Here is a 17,979-nt window from a genome sequence, read left to right on the forward strand (position 1 = left end):
ACTGTGGGAAACCCAATATAAACAAATTTCTACCCTCGGTTGGCGCGAAATCGATTTTTTCCCCTTTAGGAATGTGCAGTAATGTAACTTTATCGCACGTACTTGCAAGCCGAAAATTACCGCACATGGGCGATGAAAAGTTTTTACTACATGCAAAATAAAGTAGCATGTGTCAGGGATATTTATGGGTACGGGATAGAATTGTGATAAAACTTTTTACCGCATCTGTGTGTGTGAAGGTACTACCGCACGCTGCTATTTAATTGAACTTTGAGAACGCAATATAAAGTGCAGGGAAGAACCAAGGTGGGCATGTCTTGAGCATAGAGTTTTAGAGTCGCTTTTTGTAACACACTATGTAGGCATAAGGAATTTGCAGTTAACAAGTTTATCTCCGTTTTACAGGTACCCTCCCTGTACGTAGGTGATGAGGGAACAATCTGTTTTTTAGGGATACATACGTACGAAAGTACGTACCCTCTCGCGAACTGGTAAAGAGAAGGCACTCAGAGAGAAGTCGTTTTTGTTTTCTATTTTTAGATTTAAAATTTTACCTCAGGAAGTTGCTTTATTTATTTTTTAACAAAATATTTCAGCGTGATTAATGTATCAGTACGCAGAGTACGCAGAAGGCACTGCCTCTACGAAAGTTCCTCTTTTTGGGCGTGCGCATCCGCTCCACACGCGGGTTTCGGAAGTAAACCTGCCGAACGTCGACCGTTTCGCATTTGTTCGCGCGGCGCCAAAGTCAGAACGTTCGGCAGCAGCACGTTCGGAACGCAGCCCGAAAACATCGCGAACGCGCATCCATCATAAATTTCGATTAACAAAATGCCGCAAAGTCGTGCCAAAATGTAGTTAAGTGAATACTGTGTACCCTCATAATATTTGGATAAAAGTACTAAAGCTACGCAAAAATGGTGGATATACGCAACAACGAGCCTCCTCCGACATCGAAAAAATCCCGCGGGATTTCCATGACAACGGTAAAAAACTGGCTGATGATGTCGGATACGAAGAAACAGACAGAGCCGCAGAAGTTCCAGAAGATGCCTGAGAACTTTTTGCGGAGTTTGAGGAGGCGCTCCTTGAGGGTGAAACGCAGCAAGAGTTTTGTGTTACCCGAAAAAAGAAAGAGCGGTGAGAGAGTACAAGACAATTTACCACTTAATGTATCGTTTATTGCAAATTTAGAATAGCGTAAATATGCCAAGTAAGGATCTTAATTAGATGCCTTTCTCATTGATTACTTTCATTGCTATAGTACCCACCATAGACTAACTCGAAAATGAAACATATGTAAAATCTTATGTTCAGTTTAAAGAAATCCTTTGCGTATATATGTGAGTTTGATGAACGTAGCCAGGATAATGTTTCCCAAAATATGTGTTTTTGGAGAGTCATGTGTGCCATATATTTGTAGCCGGAATTAGAATTTTTTAGTCGAATTCCTCAAATAAAAGGGTAAGGCAAAGAAACAATTTGAATAAAGAAAAAAATAAGCAAGAGATAGAGAAAAACGAAGAGCGAAGAAAAGATCTCTAAAGTGATGCACTACTAAGGGGAGAAAAACGTAGAACTGAAAGTACCAAAAGATGCAAAAAGTAGGAAAAATATTATAGAAAAAGAATTGTAATTAAAAAACGTGAGAATGGTGAAAGGGCTCAAAGAATTTGAGTGTAAAATATGTAACAGCAAACAGACAATTTGAATACAAGGAAATTGGGAAGATGACGGCAATAATGTAAAACTGAGGAAAAGTTTTAAGAGAATCCCCTTGGAAAGAAAATTGCCTTCAACTTGAAAACATTGAGGTACGAAAAGATTTGTGCACAAATACAAAAAAATCGAGCTTAATAACTTAATAAAAATCCAATTGCATTATGATACAGGAAATATGCTTAGAATTTCTCTTCCTGAATATGTGCATTGGGTAGTTCATATGAAATTTTCACGTTGTCCTAAACGTTCACCGCTACTGTTAATGCTTCTTCTTATTATATACTAGTTCGGGAACTTCTTTTTCTGCGGTTCTAAGAAAGACTTAGTATTAGCAATTTAGCCAATTTATCTCTCCATTTGCATCACCAGTACATGTATACTTATGTGAAAATTACGGACGTATTAGATCACGAAAGTTCATTAAATCATCAAGGCTAAAATATACATGCATACACCAACGTTTCTTGTATCTATGGATTTAAATTTTACCAGAACTGATTAATTTTGCGTTAAAATGATATTTGGTCATTTGCACAAGCATGTGATTTGCAGGCGTCCGCATACAGCAACTCAAATATTTGATATTATTTCGAGAGTTTCAAGCATGAACGGGACGAGCAACGTTTTCCTTCGAATTGGATTTGAACTATTAGATTTCTGTGCCAGTTATTGAATCTAACCCAAAAAATAATCCGTTTCTAAACTAGGAACTCGATTATAATAGAAATCTAATCCTAATTACCTCATTAAAACCCCCTTAAATATTTGGCTCCAAAAATGAAGGATACAATAACAAGAAGCGTTCACTTAATTAAAATTCTGTCAAGATAAAGCATTTAAGTAGCATTTGCAGAACACATTTTTCAACGTTTACATTTTACGAGCTCCACGCTTTGTGTGGGTCATTCGACATATGGCCAGTCTTGGCAACAATAAAAAAAATAAAAAAGCAGACACTTCTGAGATACTTATGCGCGAAGCTTTGAATTTAGTGCCTTATATGGGAAGACGCACTAAATTTGGTCCCGTTTGCAGATGTCAGCAGAGATTTTGCTGTCTTATGATTCAAAGGTAGGCTCATTAGGTTTTGAAGTTGGAGGATAGAATAAAGTTTAACTGTAATAATTTCTTGCGCATTTCACCGTAGCTCTCGCCTAATTAAGCGCTGTTGTGTATTAGTGATAGCGCAGCATTTGTTGTCGCAGCAATAACTAAATTGACATAGCTAAGGGGAAATTTTACACAGAGAGTCGCAACTGACTTTACGTACGCAACTATAATTATTGCTGAAACGGCTGCAAAACTGACGATGTTGCAACACGTAATGAATGTATTATGATGGCACAGCGATGTTATGTAATAACAATAATATTTTAATAATCCATGGCTCCGATGTAGGTGCACATCATGTTTTATTGGATTCTTTGGAAATTGATAAATAATGCAAATGCTCCGATCGAAAATGTTACCGAGGTAGTGGAAAATATTACTCACTTTTATTCTACTTTTCCTCTTTGTTATTGCCAAATTATTGGAGTGGAAGCTTAGTCATTATATATCCAAAAACCCAAATAAACTGCCACGCTTATTTTCGTCTGTCTAATCTATTTATGTCACAGATTTAGTTGTTTTGGCCAGAAAAGAACGAATAATCAATTTTAAAAGAATATTTTTAATTTTATGTTTTACGGAATCGGGGCGTTATAAATTTTTATATCGAATTTTAGGCAGCGCTAGAATGTCCTCGAGAATTTTTTCATTAATTCTTATAATGAAAATTCTGTTAAACTTTGTATTTTCTTATAGAAGATCATTCCAAAGTTGGAGTTATCCTTTCACCAACGAATAGGGCTTTAAAAATTAAGATTTTTTTCCTTTGGCGCTTTTTCGAAATATCAACATCAACGAAGAAACGGGGTGTCAAAGTTTTATTTAAAAAATTAAAATTTATTAATAATTGCCAAACCGCTTGAGATAATTAAACAAAATTTTGTAGGTGTTAGTGATAGTCAAATTGCATTAGAACTATCACTTCAATTATTTTTACCAGAAAACAAATTTAAACAATTTTTGAGTTTTGGCTAAATTTCTAAATAACAACTGAATGAAATGAATCAATTACTTTTAAGAAACATGAATATCAAAATTTAATTTAACTTAAATAACGTGTTCAAAATGAACTCCATTTTCTTCAACACATAGTTGAGCGCGACGAATCCATTGATCGGTAACCGCTCGAAGTAGAGAAATTGACTTTCCTCTTGCGCCTCCTCTATGCGCCGAATTAACCCCTCCATGGTTTATACAGGAGTTTTAAAAATTAGTGACTTCATGCAGCTCCACAAGAAGAAGTCACATAGAGTGAGATCCGGTGACTTCGGGGGCCACTGCACAGGGCCATTTCAGCTCCAAAGGAAAAAATCTTATTTTTTGAAACCCTATTCACTGGTGAAAGGATAACTCCAACGTTGGAATCACCCTGTATATCGGAGCAGTTCAAGGAATAAAAACATTGTCTATCCCAAATGGTTTTCACGCTTTAGTCTCCTACACTATGCCTAACAATAAAAAAACTATATGTACTTCATTAGTTTATAAATTGTCGAATGCAGTATATATTATGTCTCGTAAGAATTATGTAGAATCACCCATAAAATAAAGTCAAATAGAATCGCCCATAAAATAGTAGGTAAAAATATTGAAGATTTCTCATTAACAAAACACAATTTAAGAATGTCTCAATTTCTTAGACACCCACACATATTTTCCTATATTCTAAATTACCATTTCCTTGACAGCTTGGTTCCGAATGAGGGCTGGAACCCGCATCCTCAGTATCGGGCAAAATGACCCAATCACAGACGAGCTCGTACCATTACTAACAACGCTCTTCGAGGCAAGCTTAGACTGGAACTATATTCCAACTAACTGGACATGAAGGCAAGGTGTGTAAGTTCCGAAAATCAAAAGTGACGCCCCAAACCTAAAAGCACTGATTGTGAAACTTATAAGCCCAACGTCATTCCTGCCCAAGAGCTTGAAAAAGCTGCTGGAGGAGTACCTGAAGGAGGACCTTCTCGAAGCCCTTCTTGAGGCCAATGGTACGCATATTAAACCAGCAAATCCTCACTCATCAACTGAGTATAAGTGTGATCGAGTCTCACAAATATGATGCAAAATCATTCTAGACTCGAGGAATAATGTGGCCGACACTCTTGTCAGGGGAATTGCGTATTCACCTTTCGTGGAACTGGAAGTATCCTACTATATGCAGAAAGCTGAGCTCTGTAAATTGGACAAGCTGACATTCTAGGAATACTGTGGCAAGATAGTGGTACGGCACACTTCAAAAGGTTCCTGACTTAACTACCGTATTAGAGAGCCCAATTTCTTATACAAGAAGCAACAAGTAAGGATTGCCATGGCAATTCACGCAGAGCACGATCTGCTTTTGCCCCACTTGTATAGAATGGGCATTTCTGAAGAATCGGAATGCCGGCTGTGTCTTGAGAAGGAGGAGATCCGGTAATTGGTAGACAGGTTCTTTCCGCAGAGCTGTAATCGGATCGGAGGTCAATTTAAAGAGATGGCCAGATTCGCGAGGAACTCGAACATCCTAGAAGGAACCACAATAGACATCAGGTTGCAGTGGAGGACTGAAACTTGTGCATTTAGTTCAATATACTATTTTTATTTTTTTTAATTATTTTATTTATTATACCGGGTGATTCAATAAGGTGACTCGCCCTTGTAACTTTTTTGTTTTTAAACTTAGAAAGTTGAAATTTGGGGGGAAGTTGTATGAGAATAGAACCGGTTGATTGACATTAATGACGTTTATCCGGTCTAACCGGAAATGACCTCAACTTTCGATTTTTAAACATAATGCCCTATAATTTCTTTAATTTTTTGGAATCTAGAGGTCATTTTGAGTCTAAAAATATGTCATTTAAAAAAATATCTTTTTTTTTGTGTGTTTTTTTCATGTCGAGTTATGCCACTGAGGCATACGTATTAGGCACAATTTTAGGTCAGAGTTAGGGAGAAAAATACTAATTTGTCATTTTATTGAGTACTTTTTCTTCTATAAAAGTATAGTTCTATTTCTATTTCCGAAATATTTAAAGCTACAAGAAGCATAGTAAAAATTGCCATTCACGGAGTTCGTTTGAGAAACCTTCACAGCGATGCCAAGTGTTGTGCAATGTACTGAGTAATTTCTGAGATATTTAGGGAAAATATCAAAATATCAAAAAATCCAATTTTTCCATTGAAACCAGCGCATTTTATAGGAAGGTAATACAGAGAGAACCTCATTATCAGCTGACTAAGGCAGCTGATGGGGATTATACTGAGTGAAAAAATCCTATACATCTTTTCGACTAATTGTGACAATTTTCATTGTGATCCTTCAATCCTTCTGCAAATAAAACTTTCCAAATGTGTTTGCACAGGACACGAATTTATTGCCGAAAATATTTGGTTAGTCGCCCAAGTTTTAAGGCAGATGGGAGTATCATGTAGACTGCCTGCAATCCTGAATTCATAGCTACTGATTTTTATGTAGGTCGCGCTTGTGCCTCTTGCACGGTAAATAACTCTTAGTTCGTTTTTTTATTACCCCAATTGATATTGGAAACCGCTATTGTTACTTTAATGATAATCTACCAACATACAGCTTTATTGAATTCGGTACGTGGGGTATTGCACAATAGATCTACAAACTCCTTTCGTACCGCTTATCTGGGTTGGTTGATATTCCTAACAGTAAAACGTGTACCACTGCGTATTTCCCTTACCAACATTTCATATCAAAATAAGTTTGTTTTGCATCTTGCCACGGAATTCGCTTGAATGTAGGTAATTTATTAATAATCTTGGCATCTGTTTAGGCGGCGACAAATATTCATTTCAAAGGGCAAGAACGTTGTAGGCAACAAGAGTATTCGTATACACATCAGGTGTCATGGTTTCATGGCTTCACCCACAGCGTCCCTCCGCATTGACTGACATATAATTGGCTCATACTATTTCGTAAGCCACTTCGAAGCGGAAATCAAACTGAAACGTGTTGCGGTTTTTAATAACGAAATTGTTTTTTTTTCCATTTCCTGAGGTATTGTTGCGGAACCCTTAGGCCCGGTTTTACAAAGGAATTTTACGTTTTAACCCCGAGAGTTAAAATAGTCCATTGTTTTGGGGAAGAACAGGAGCAGGTGTCAATGTCAAAGTCAACGTCAAACTGCGGTTATTTTTACTTTGAGTGTTAACCTACTAACGACGGACCCCTGACCTGATGCTAAGAAACTCTTTTAACACTCGCGCATCTTAGGTTAACACACGGGACAAAGTTAACTCGTGCTTACGATAGCGGACCTTAAGTATGCCGATGCACGATACTACACCGCGCTCTTTCAAATTTGACACTTTCTTCATTTGCCTTAAATTTAATTTTAATTGTCCTTCACGCTTCGCTTAGCGATGCGGTGTACCCCTTGATATGAGACTGCACTGCCTTCCAATAAACCTCTATTTGAACAATAAGTAAATCCATTAATCTACATCTTGATGACGTTGAGTAATGCAACGATAAAATCGTATAAACAGTATCCTATTATTGGCCAAAAAAGGCGAGTACCATATAAATACAGAACACCAGCTGAGGTACGCGAGAGCGTCTCGTCGTCGGTATCTCAAATAACAGATGATGGCGCAGCTGCCCCGCTGGGCAAAGAATCAGAATTCCACCACAATAGATGACGGATACTTCGAGGAGACCCATCCATTCCAGAGCAAATATTTTTCGACAAACGTATTATATAAGTGTATTAGATAGAGAAGTTGCAGAATACCATCAGTACCCCAGCGGCTTGGTTTACAGTATTATTGTTTAAGTCTTAACAGTTCAAGAAATATGATTCCGGCAAGGTATTGACTTTCATAGAACGGTGTGTGCAGCATTAGAAGTCATTTTATATCCTACCGTTTAGGAAATTTGATATAGTGAAAATCCACTCGCCGAACGTAAACTCTATTCCAACTTATTACAAATCTTGGGTCGCCATGAAATACAGAGATTTTTCTTCTGTATTCATTTTGGGCAGTGACAGTTGGCAAATGAGTGAAGTTAATGTCAAGAAATGTCAAATTTTATTAGATATGTGCTAAATGTTTAGTCTTAGGGACGGACAGAAATTTCGCACATCATACCTAATAAAATTTGGCACGACTCATGAGTAGGCCACTGGGAAATCCCACATGCTGCCATGAGGAACCCAGCCTCTTGGACTTGAAACAACAACTAATAACAAATATTACATCTTTACAGATTCTTTCGTGAACTCCCAAGAATGGACTCTGTCCAGAGCAGTGCCGGACCTGCGTCTGGGTATAGTGGGCTCACTAAATTCCGGCAAATCAGCTTTGGTGCATCGGTACTTAACCGGGTCCTACATGCAAGAGGAGTCACCAGAGGGCGGTCGTTTCAAAAAGGAAATCCTGGTGGACAACCACAGCTATTTACTTCTAATAAGGGATGAAGGTGGCGCCCCTGAGTTGCAGGTGAGTCTTCAACGCCCCGTATAACTAGTCTACGTAATTCAAACCTTTAATTTAAAATTACGTTGTCCCTCCCCCTGTACAAATGTGTTCAGTTTAACGGCAACTTATGTAGGCACCGTATATGAGCACCTTGTATGCAGGTAGAAAACCCTGCGTGGCATTTTTTATGTACTTTTTTAACAGCAGAATTACCCGCGTAGAAACTAGTTCGCCATGTGAAAAGTCCCACAATGAGATAGGTGATTTATTTTGCAGGGGGGTTGGTTAACCGTATCTAATGGCGAGGATTGAGTGGGTTTAAAGGTAAAATAGTGCTAGGTTAATTGCTGGCGTCTTATTGAAATCACTGTTTTCGGCCAAGTTCACGTTAACGAGATAATTTTAGTTATTATCAATTTTCAGTCATGCCAATATCAGTACTATCGAGTAGATCTAGACTCTATCAATCTTAATCAAAAAAGTCTCGATCAATCAAGAATCTATATCTCCAAGTTGCACGCTTATAAAGTACCTCCTTGCTTTTAAAATTTTGGATTCAATTCAGTCCGTTTTCCCCATAAAACTGCAGCAAAGGACAAGTTCGCTCTATTTTTGAGGGTTCTACAGAGATATTTCAGGGAGCGACAGTACTCTGCAGAATAATAAAAAAATGCTAATAAAGCCACGGTCAAAAACACACCATTTTCGATATACAGGGTGGCAAAGCTTCACATGTTTTCTCATATTTTGCGTTTTTCTCATGTATACATTGAGTTCAATTTTAGAAATTCCGTACAACTATAATATTCTCTCTAAGACTCTCTTCAACAAAATGTCAAAATCGTCGGTAGCCGTATACAGGGTGTTATATTTTTTTGGACCGTGTACTATTTTATGCGCTGTATTTTTTTTGAAACACCCTGGACGAATTCTGATACGAAATTTAAATTCCTTCTTCAATTCCTGACGTTTTTGGTCCCTTCAATTCCTTGATACCTAGATGGTTCACACTTAACCAAATCTCGTGTGTGGCCCAGAAAATAAGGATTGACTATAACGTAACAAATTGCATCTAATCGCAGTCCATTAACCTGAACTAACCTGTGACGTCATGGCCACTGCTCATTTCCTAGATCTTGTTCCATGTTCCTACATCTACAACAAAACTCCATTAACAAATACTGCCACCCAAAGCAGCAAGATCATTAAATAGACGCAGCGCAATCTCAAGAACCTGCACATTTATTATTTAATGACATAACTGTAGTCCGCATCATTAATCCTGTCCATTCGTGCACTCAAAATGACATTTACAAGTCACAGTTTTTTTCCCTTTTTCCGGCAGTCCATGCAACCTCGTCTTTCAAAGATTTGTTTATCACGAGATCTAACAATCGAGTAAATAATCCGCACCAGAAATCTCGGCTACGCCACTGCCCCAACAACCCTTCCATGCAAATATGCAGTTCAGTGCAACCTCTATCGATCTCCTGGGATAGAGATACAGTCATAGGGAATTCCGTGCATTAAACAAGGGCCTAAATAAACCACCCTGAGCAGGCGGGACAGATTTATCGTTGGGGTGTACGAGGAAGTGGGAAAGACTTGGTCCATTGAACTGCTGCTATTGCAATCGAATGGCGTTTAAGTTATTCAGGAGAGCGATAGAGACGCACGAAGTGGTGAGTTATAGGGGATGAAACGAGAAGGATAGAGTAAGGGTAACAAAGGTGCACTCCATAGGCCGTTGGCGCCATGAAGCTTTTGTGTTTGGCCCTTGCACAGTTTTCTGATTTCGGTCAGAGAGATTGCCACTAGCAGTTCATATAGTTTAGTTTTATGTGATTTGTTTGTATACGTGAAAAAATGATGTTTCGAGGGTGAGTCTCGTGGTTTTTTAATCGATACGGCTCGGACTTGAATAATTTAGTTGAATTGATAATAGCAAATGCTGATAACGGGGGAACATACTGAATATGTATTACCAAAGTTCGCAATTAAAAACCTTCCTGTCTCGGTCTACGGCCATTAATCAATCTTTCACTGGCAATTTCTCCTCTCCTTATTTAGCGAAATTTAAAAAATAATTACTTTACGACCTAAACATTGGGGAAAAAAGTGCGCGATTTGACGATATGTTATTGCTCCACGTACCAACCACTTTCTCCTCATTTTTTCGCAATAATACACGTATTTGCTCGTCATCTAAACGGTTGGGATAGAAGCCCATGAGAAATTGCTCTCTTAGCTTTGACAAATTTGTTAGTAATCTTGGCAGCTTAATCGAGAACGAAAAATGGCGGGTGATTAAGATTTAATTAGCGAAAGATGAATGGGCTTTAATTGACCTCTCCATGTAGCAAGCATCCATGTGTTATAGGACGTGACAGGAAATTTGTAGTAATTTTTTGTTAAACTCCGATTGAGGAAGGCACTCTCATTTCCTAGACCAAATGGCGACTGTTAATTTTAACGATTTTCTGCGAATTATTATTCGCGAACGATTAAACTACGACTCTTCAAAATAAAGGCATTAACCGCTCTTAAAGCCTCAGTTTCGCGATGCCTTAGATAAAACCCTACATTAATCACTTGCAAAAATCGCAAACTTTCCAGTAAAATAATGGGTCAGTAGGTCGATCCAGTGAACGAGACACAATCGGGATGTTCGTGCCTAATTTCTGCAAAGTCGGTGACCTGATGAGCAAAATTGGGTCAGCCGTTTTCATTGCAATTTGAGCTTAGAGTAAAACGTTTTGTGCACTTAACTTCAAAGATAATGCAGAGCTATTAAACGTGTCTTTCCGTTACAGTTTACCGCATGGGTGGACGCTGTCATCTTCGTGTTCAGCCTCGAAAACGAGTCCTCGTTTAACGCAATCTACAACTACTATACGAAAATGTCGCACTATCGCAATTCTGCTGAAATACCATTGATCCTCGTAGGAACCCAAGGTAATTTCTTGTCTATTGCATTATTCATTCGGCATGTGGGTGATAATTTTTTTAATTTCTCTGGTTTAGATGCAATCAGTGAAAACAATCCTAGAGTAATTGACGACTCTAGGGCGAGAAAATTGGCCGACGACTTGAAGAGGTGCTCCTACTACGAGACTTGTGCCACTTACGGATTAAACGTTGAACGAGTCTTTCAAGACGGTGAGTAATTTATCAATATCACAAAAAAAATTTGCAAGAATCCTTAGCCTGAATTGACTAGAAAGTAACTGAAGAATGTCTGAAAATAGAGAAAAGAACGTTAAAATCGCAGAATTTTGCTTCAGTATAAGTTTGTTCCAATCGGTCAGAAAACCGCCCCAGAACGAATTCTTCTCGGCATCTCACATTACAGATCTGAGATCGAAATGAGCAATGCCGTTACTCAGAAGGGTTCTTGAAACGTTTCCTGAAGGATTGGATCTCGCCTTATGTTGCAACACTCTTGACCCCCGTCAGGACGCCACTGCTACTTGGCAGAGAAACTTGTGAATTTTTATATTTATTCTCCGATATCCAAAGAACGTGCAAAAATTGTTTGTAAAAAGGTTAATTTATTAAATAAGATAGAAATCATGAGTAGGCCTAATATTCTACCATTAAAATGCTCTGAATCTGAAAGCAATAAATTGCTCTAATCTTGGCTAAAGAGACTTCCGCGATGTTTATAGGTATGTTTGCTTGCCCACTTAAACTGGTTAAAGGATATTGACGAGACATAAATCAGGTGTTAAGCTGTTTATGAATGCGTTATTCAGGCAGGTTCAGCATATCCACCTCATTAATCAGGTGGAGATTGTCCTCAAGGGTAAAAAAGACGGTGATTTTTAACAGTTATTTAAATTGAAATCCATCTAGCTGCAAATCATTGTATTGATTATAGTTGCCATTTTTACATTTTGATTAGCTTATAGAAAACGCAGCTTTCACTCTTCATGTATTTATTCTGAAATCTTGGTTGAAATAATATATTCCTCCATGATTTGACAAGAATAATCTTCAGGTTGTTGATTCCAAGTAAGCTTTAGTCTAAGCAATTGACCTAATGACTTCGAAACCACTTGATTTAAGCCTTTAGGCTAGGTGCAGTAAATATAAATGACAATCTTTAAGAAAAAACAAAATTAGCATAACCGAAAGCTACAGTTTCAAGGCATTTTTGGTTCGTCTTCTATCGATGTAGATACAGTGGCTTTATGGGAGCGCGAGATGGGGCGGCAGACCAGAAAGAGCGATGAATTTTCCTGGTTAGTGGTTTTTCTTGGGGATAAAGGGGCGGTGATTAAAAATTTCGCTCAGGGCGCCAGACTTGCTAAAGCCTGCTCTGTGTAGGTATAAGAATTGATTCAAGGTAATAGAGCTGAAGCTCATGATGAAACTTCTATTTGTATCGCTCCCTGCCGTATCGTACTGGGATTATAATTTCACGTGATTTATTGCGCCAGCACCATAATGAATCAGTTTATGGCCGCAAAACAGCGTTTATAATCAAGTTGGACATAAACCAATTTTCTGCACACCAAAGTTTGACTTGTCGGCTTTCCCATCTATTAGTTTTAGTCAATAACGATTTATTTTCAAACTGTCGAATTACTAAGCCATGGAAATTCGTGTGTCTGGCTATCTATTAAATCTATGGAAACTTAATTTTCAGCATGCCAGAAGATTGTCCAACAACGTTTAAGTCAATCAACAGTGTGTCTCACCCCTACCAATTCAAGACCGTCTACCCCCAATAGCCATTATCACCCCTCTGCCGTACAGCGCCACCTTCAGGCCAACAACGGGTTCGTGCAAATGGATCGGCCACATTTATCCCCCGGACATCACACATTGCCTCACAACAAGGTAAGCTCCATGTAGGGCTCGCTTGTTTTGTGGTCCTCATTACGGAATTTTTTTAGGAGTTGCGGCAGCATATAGTACAAAAACCTGCCCATCAGACCAGCTCGCAGTCGGACAGGGATAGTAATAGCTATAAATCGGGGGAGGAGGAGAAAAAATGGAACTCGTCCTCGTCCACTTTGGCCAGTATAACGTCATCGCAGGGAGTCATCTCGGTCCCCACTGAAAATAATAATGTGGCCAAGTTTGCTGCGCCTCACTCGCTCGATAATCTTCAAGTCAGTTATTTTTGCACCGTTTTTGGGATAGGACTAATAAATATTTTTTCCAGGTTGCTCAAAACCAACAGCAAAATAACGCGAAAGATCTGAAGGAACTGCCCACTCCCAACTCCACTCCGACTACTTCTAGAAAAAATAGACGGAGGTCGAACTTGTTCACCCCTTCGAAAAACGACAAGTTGAAGAATGGGGGTGATTTTGGAAGCGGTCGGGCAATACCCCTGAAGCAGGGTTATCTGTATAAAAAATCCAATAAACCGCTCAATAAAGAGTGGAAAAAGAAGTACGTGACTCTATGTGACGATGGAAGGTTGACATACCACCCGAGTTTACATGATTACATGGATGACGTCCATGGGAAGGAAATTTCCCTGCAGTACGTTACCGTTAAAGTGCCTGGACAGAAACCAAGAGGTAAGTTGTACTCGATTTTAAGCACTTCATTAGATTTGCCTTTAAAAAAGACATCAAGAGTGCGCTCTATTAATTTTTCTGTGCCTCCCATAGTTACCAAGATAACCTATATGAACGATATTGTTTGTTTCTTTGTAGGTTCCAAGTCCATTGCAACTGTGTCGGGTCAAGGATACGCAGGCAGCGGATCTCATTTACACGAAAACCTCGGGAGTTTGTCACTTATGAGTGAGTCAATTCATGTTAATAATTGCTTCATTCCCAAAATCGGATAATCTTGTCAGGCAAAGACAAACGCCCTACTGAAAAAGTGTTAATGTCCGCCTTCGAGGCAGTGAAGGATCCCAGCTCGAAGTACTACTGCCAGCAAAGCGGTGACGAAGGGATGACGCTATCAAGCAGTAATTCGTTCTTGAACGGGGAAATTAGCAAAACTGAGACCCCCAATGTGAAAAAAAGGCACAGAAGGGTGAAAAGCAGTGGCGTAAAAAATGCAGAATATGATGGTAATTAATACAAGTGCGTTAGTATGGAATAATTGTGATGTTCTATTTAAATAGATGCAGACGGATACGAGTTCTACATAGTTTCCTTGGAGGGCAAGCAATGGAACTTCGACGCCACTTCGGTAGAGGAGAGAGACGAGTGGGTTGCAGCTATCGAGCAACAGATTTTAAACTCTTTGCAATTAAATGAGTCCTCGAAGGCGAAGAGCAATCCTAACGAGGCCGCGTCAATTCAAGCAATCAAGAACAGGGTACCTGGAAATGGATTTTGTGTGGATTGTGATGCCCCAAGTAAGATTTGCTCATGCCCGGTTTGCACTCCTTTAACAAAGTTGATCATTTCAGATCCTGACTGGGCTAGTTTAAATTTAGGCGTATTAATGTGTATAGAATGTTCAGGTATACATAGGAATTTAGGCTCACACATATCCAGGGTTCGTTCGTTGGATTTAGATGAATGGCCGTAAGTTTTCTTCGATATTTCGGTGTTTAATTATAATAATTTGTGAATTTTTATAGGCCGGGCAATCAAAGCGTTATGTTGACGATAGGCAACGTTTTAGCAAATTCCGTTTGGGAATGCCAAACCCACAATCGCATCAAACCTGGTCCTACTTCTAGTCGGGAAGAAAAGGTTGGTTAAATAGCTATATCTGTTTAGGGTCGTTTTAGATTACTTCATAAATATTGCAGGAACGATGGATACGTTCGAAATACGAGCACAAAGAGTTTTTGCCTCTTCCCAACAGCACGATGCAATTGGGGCAACAACTGATTGACGCAGTGTGCAGCTCAAATATGAAGGCGATAATTCACGTTTTGGCGTTAGCGAATACTCAACAAGTTAATACGACAGTGAGTCCCAGGGACCTGAGGACGCCGTTACACTTGGCCTGTGCCATGGGGAATTTGGCTGTCGCACAGCTACTTATCTGGGTAAGAAGTTCTATGACACCCCACTCCCATGAGTATGCTCGAAATTTTACGTTTTCCCAATTTGGAACTGTGTGAATCAAGAGAGAATATTTTAATTATTTGCGTTTTTTCGTGCATTTGACTCATAATGTTATGACCTCACAAACTAAACTAAACTTTTCAACATTTCAGCACCATGCAGATGTCAAAGCCGTCGACCAAGACGGGCGAACTTGCCTGGCCTATGCCAGAGCTGCTGCCAGTATAGCCATAGCTAAATGCACGGCATCGAAAGGTGGCACCTTGGACACATCTGCAGCAAATTGCAAGCATTTGGTTGATTTGTTAATCAGTTATGGATGTCCAGAAGTATGTACACTTTTGGAAATGAATAAGCCGATTACTTATCTTCTAATATGTATTCTTAGATGGCCACAGTGGCAATTAGCGGCACTATCCCCAGGCGAAGAGGCAGTACTCAGCAGCAGTACGAAAAGTTACCTTCGAGCGTTATTTAGCAGTTAGATCAGTTCAATATAGATCAGTTTTAAATGTCGCTGAATGTGAAAGTTGGACGTGGTCGGAGTGTCTGCAGTTTCGAAGTTAGGATGTTCGAATCCTAATCTTATCATTCTTGACTGAATAGTTTTAAATGTGTAGCTCAGTATTTTTTAGGCCATGGCACATTTTTCTCTCTATTTTTCAGCCACGTGTCTTCAAAACTGGGTAACTTAAGTAAAATTCCACATTTTCTCAATTATAAAGTCATTATCATTACCATTCGCAAGAAGTATTGTATACATAGTTCCGTCCCGAGCAACTTTTCCTTAATTTAGCATTAGAAAATAGAGCAATGATCCTACTCTCCCATGCATCGTACTGACTCAAATGCATATGTACAATCATTCAAGACTTTTTCCTACTACTCACGAATAGTTAACTAATACTTAAATGTGTTTTGCGGCACTTTTGTACTTAAAACAATGTTGACAATTTGTGATATCGCTCCTTAAGGCGTCCCTTAATCAAGCGTCATTTTAAAAAATAAGTGTTCAAATGAGGGATATTGCACCTTTCCATTGATATTTAGCCAATGCTTAATAATAATAATGTTTTCGGTGGTATTAGGATCAGCCTGAAGCAGTGGTAGCCTAAGCTTAAAGGAATAAAGGCGCCGTAGATGTGCAAGAGTTATCGTTTAGCAGTGGTCGTTTAATTATTTGAACAGCTTTTGTTGAGAAATAATTGCAGTTTGATTGAAAAGAAATTTCATATTATTTACGCAAAAATCTATGTAGGTGAGCTTCTTTATGCAGGTACCTGAATTATATTGACAATTTCAGATATTTGAAGAATATTACAGTTTAACAATAAATCTTATTTGTTATTATCGTAAGACGTCGATTTCAAATTGCAATGAAAGTGGTGTTTGATATTTGTACTTACGACAGCTTGCCTGTAGATTCTCCCGGCAGCCTGGTATTTTAAGTACAATCTACGGAAAAATGTTTGTTATGTTTTATCAGTTACTTTTATTTTTTGTATATATTTTCGCCAAAGAATTTTGTACGGTATTTGTTTTGTATATAGCGCTAAACTGTGTACAGAAATTTATATATGTTGTTTTTCCTCGAAAGAAAGCAATTTGAAAATACATTTTGAGTATCATTTATTGCCACGTCCTTTTCGAAACGCAACAATTAAAACGATACTATTAAGCGAGTTTGAGGCCAAAAACGGAGTCCGTTTCACTAATGGAATTTCGGAGGTAATGATGAGAAGAAAAAACCATAACAGTTTTTTACTAGCTGCTCTTAGAGATGGAAAAAATCCTAAAAAAGTGCATTAATATGCCGTTTAGTCACGTAGTTTTATCCTGACTGGTAGCGCCACCTAAACGCCACACTCATCACGCGCTGCTAAACGAGGACAGATTTTTTTGTACAACGCAATACTTAGTTTCGCTACTTACCCTTAGATGATGCCACAGGCAACTACAAGGGAATACTTGAACTAGTGACGATAGATCGCACCATGGCAAATTTCAGATAAACCACAATGTAAATGAGTGTTGCTCATGTAACCGCTTTAGGTGATTATTTTTTCTTTTGTACCCACAAATTTTGCCGTAGATGAACGAAACACTGTTGTTCCAAATATATCAGAATCCTTTCGCTTTTCAAACCCAAATAGTTTTGAAACCAGAGTAATTGAAATTTTATGTTAAAACTTTTCTACTTTTTGTCACAAATTAGTCTTCAACAAACCAGTAGCGTACATGACAATTTTAGGTAAAAAATTAAATAACATTTGTGGTGCTCCGATTTCAATGAGATTGGGTTCCGCAGTGGACGTACTATGCAGCTTTGGTATGCTGCAGTTAAAATTCTAGTAGGACAACTTTGATTTTTTGAAGTCAAAAAATATCATGAACTATCCATCGTGAAAATTTTTAGGCCAAAAAATCAAAGTTGTCCGATTTGAGTTTTGACTGCAGCGTGTCAAAGCTGTGTCGTACAGCTACTGCGGAACCCAGCCTCACTGAAATCGGAACACTCAATTTTCACTAATTATTTTTAGGGCAAAATTGTGGTGCACGCCACTGATTTTGCGAAGAAGTAATTTTAGGGTGAAGTACATTGAATTTTTGAATGATTTTGATTTTGAATTGATTTTTGATTAATTTTTTTAAGTGTGTGTGAACAAATCAAAAAACATCTTCTAGAAGCACTATAGGAGTACTGTCTAGAAGCCATAAG

At 38.5% G+C, this 17,979-nt stretch overlaps 1 protein-coding gene across 6 annotated transcripts in view; it reads left to right on the forward strand.

Moving 5' to 3' along the window:
* The window catches only part of CenG1A (Centaurin-gamma-1A), a 40,709-nt gene extending 23,835 nt beyond the window's left edge, over positions 1–16,874 (forward strand). For 4 of the 6 annotated variants that reach the window (XM_066400738.1, XM_066400736.1, XM_066400737.1 and 1 more), the window contains 14 exons: positions 8,051–8,283; positions 11,076–11,217; positions 11,287–11,421; positions 12,914–13,107; positions 13,164–13,382; positions 13,436–13,799; positions 13,938–14,027; positions 14,084–14,305; positions 14,360–14,596; positions 14,651–14,768; positions 14,825–14,939; positions 14,999–15,241; positions 15,413–15,589; positions 15,649–16,874. In XM_066400738.1, coding sequence (XP_066256835.1) covers positions 8,051–8,283; positions 11,076–11,217; positions 11,287–11,421; positions 12,914–13,107; positions 13,164–13,382; positions 13,436–13,799; positions 13,938–14,027; positions 14,084–14,305; positions 14,360–14,596; positions 14,651–14,768; positions 14,825–14,939; positions 14,999–15,241; positions 15,413–15,589; positions 15,649–15,738 — 2,579 coding nt within the window. In that variant the 3' untranslated portion in view covers positions 15,739–16,874. Of the gene's footprint in view, positions 1–722; positions 1,141–8,050; positions 8,284–10,027; positions 10,143–11,075; positions 11,218–11,286; positions 11,422–12,913; positions 13,108–13,163; positions 13,383–13,435; positions 13,800–13,937; positions 14,028–14,083; positions 14,306–14,359; positions 14,597–14,650; positions 14,769–14,824; positions 14,940–14,998; positions 15,242–15,412; positions 15,590–15,648 lie in introns of those variants that run through there. The other 2 variants (XM_066400734.1, XM_066400739.1) reach the window with 2 other exon arrangements.
* The last annotated feature ends 1,105 nt before the right edge of the window (positions 16,875–17,979 follow it).

This window comes from Euwallacea similis, chromosome 21 (genome assembly GCF_039881205.1).
Source record: "Euwallacea similis isolate ESF13 chromosome 21, ESF131.1, whole genome shotgun sequence".
Lineage (NCBI taxonomy): Eukaryota > Metazoa > Arthropoda > Insecta > Coleoptera > Curculionidae > Euwallacea > Euwallacea similis.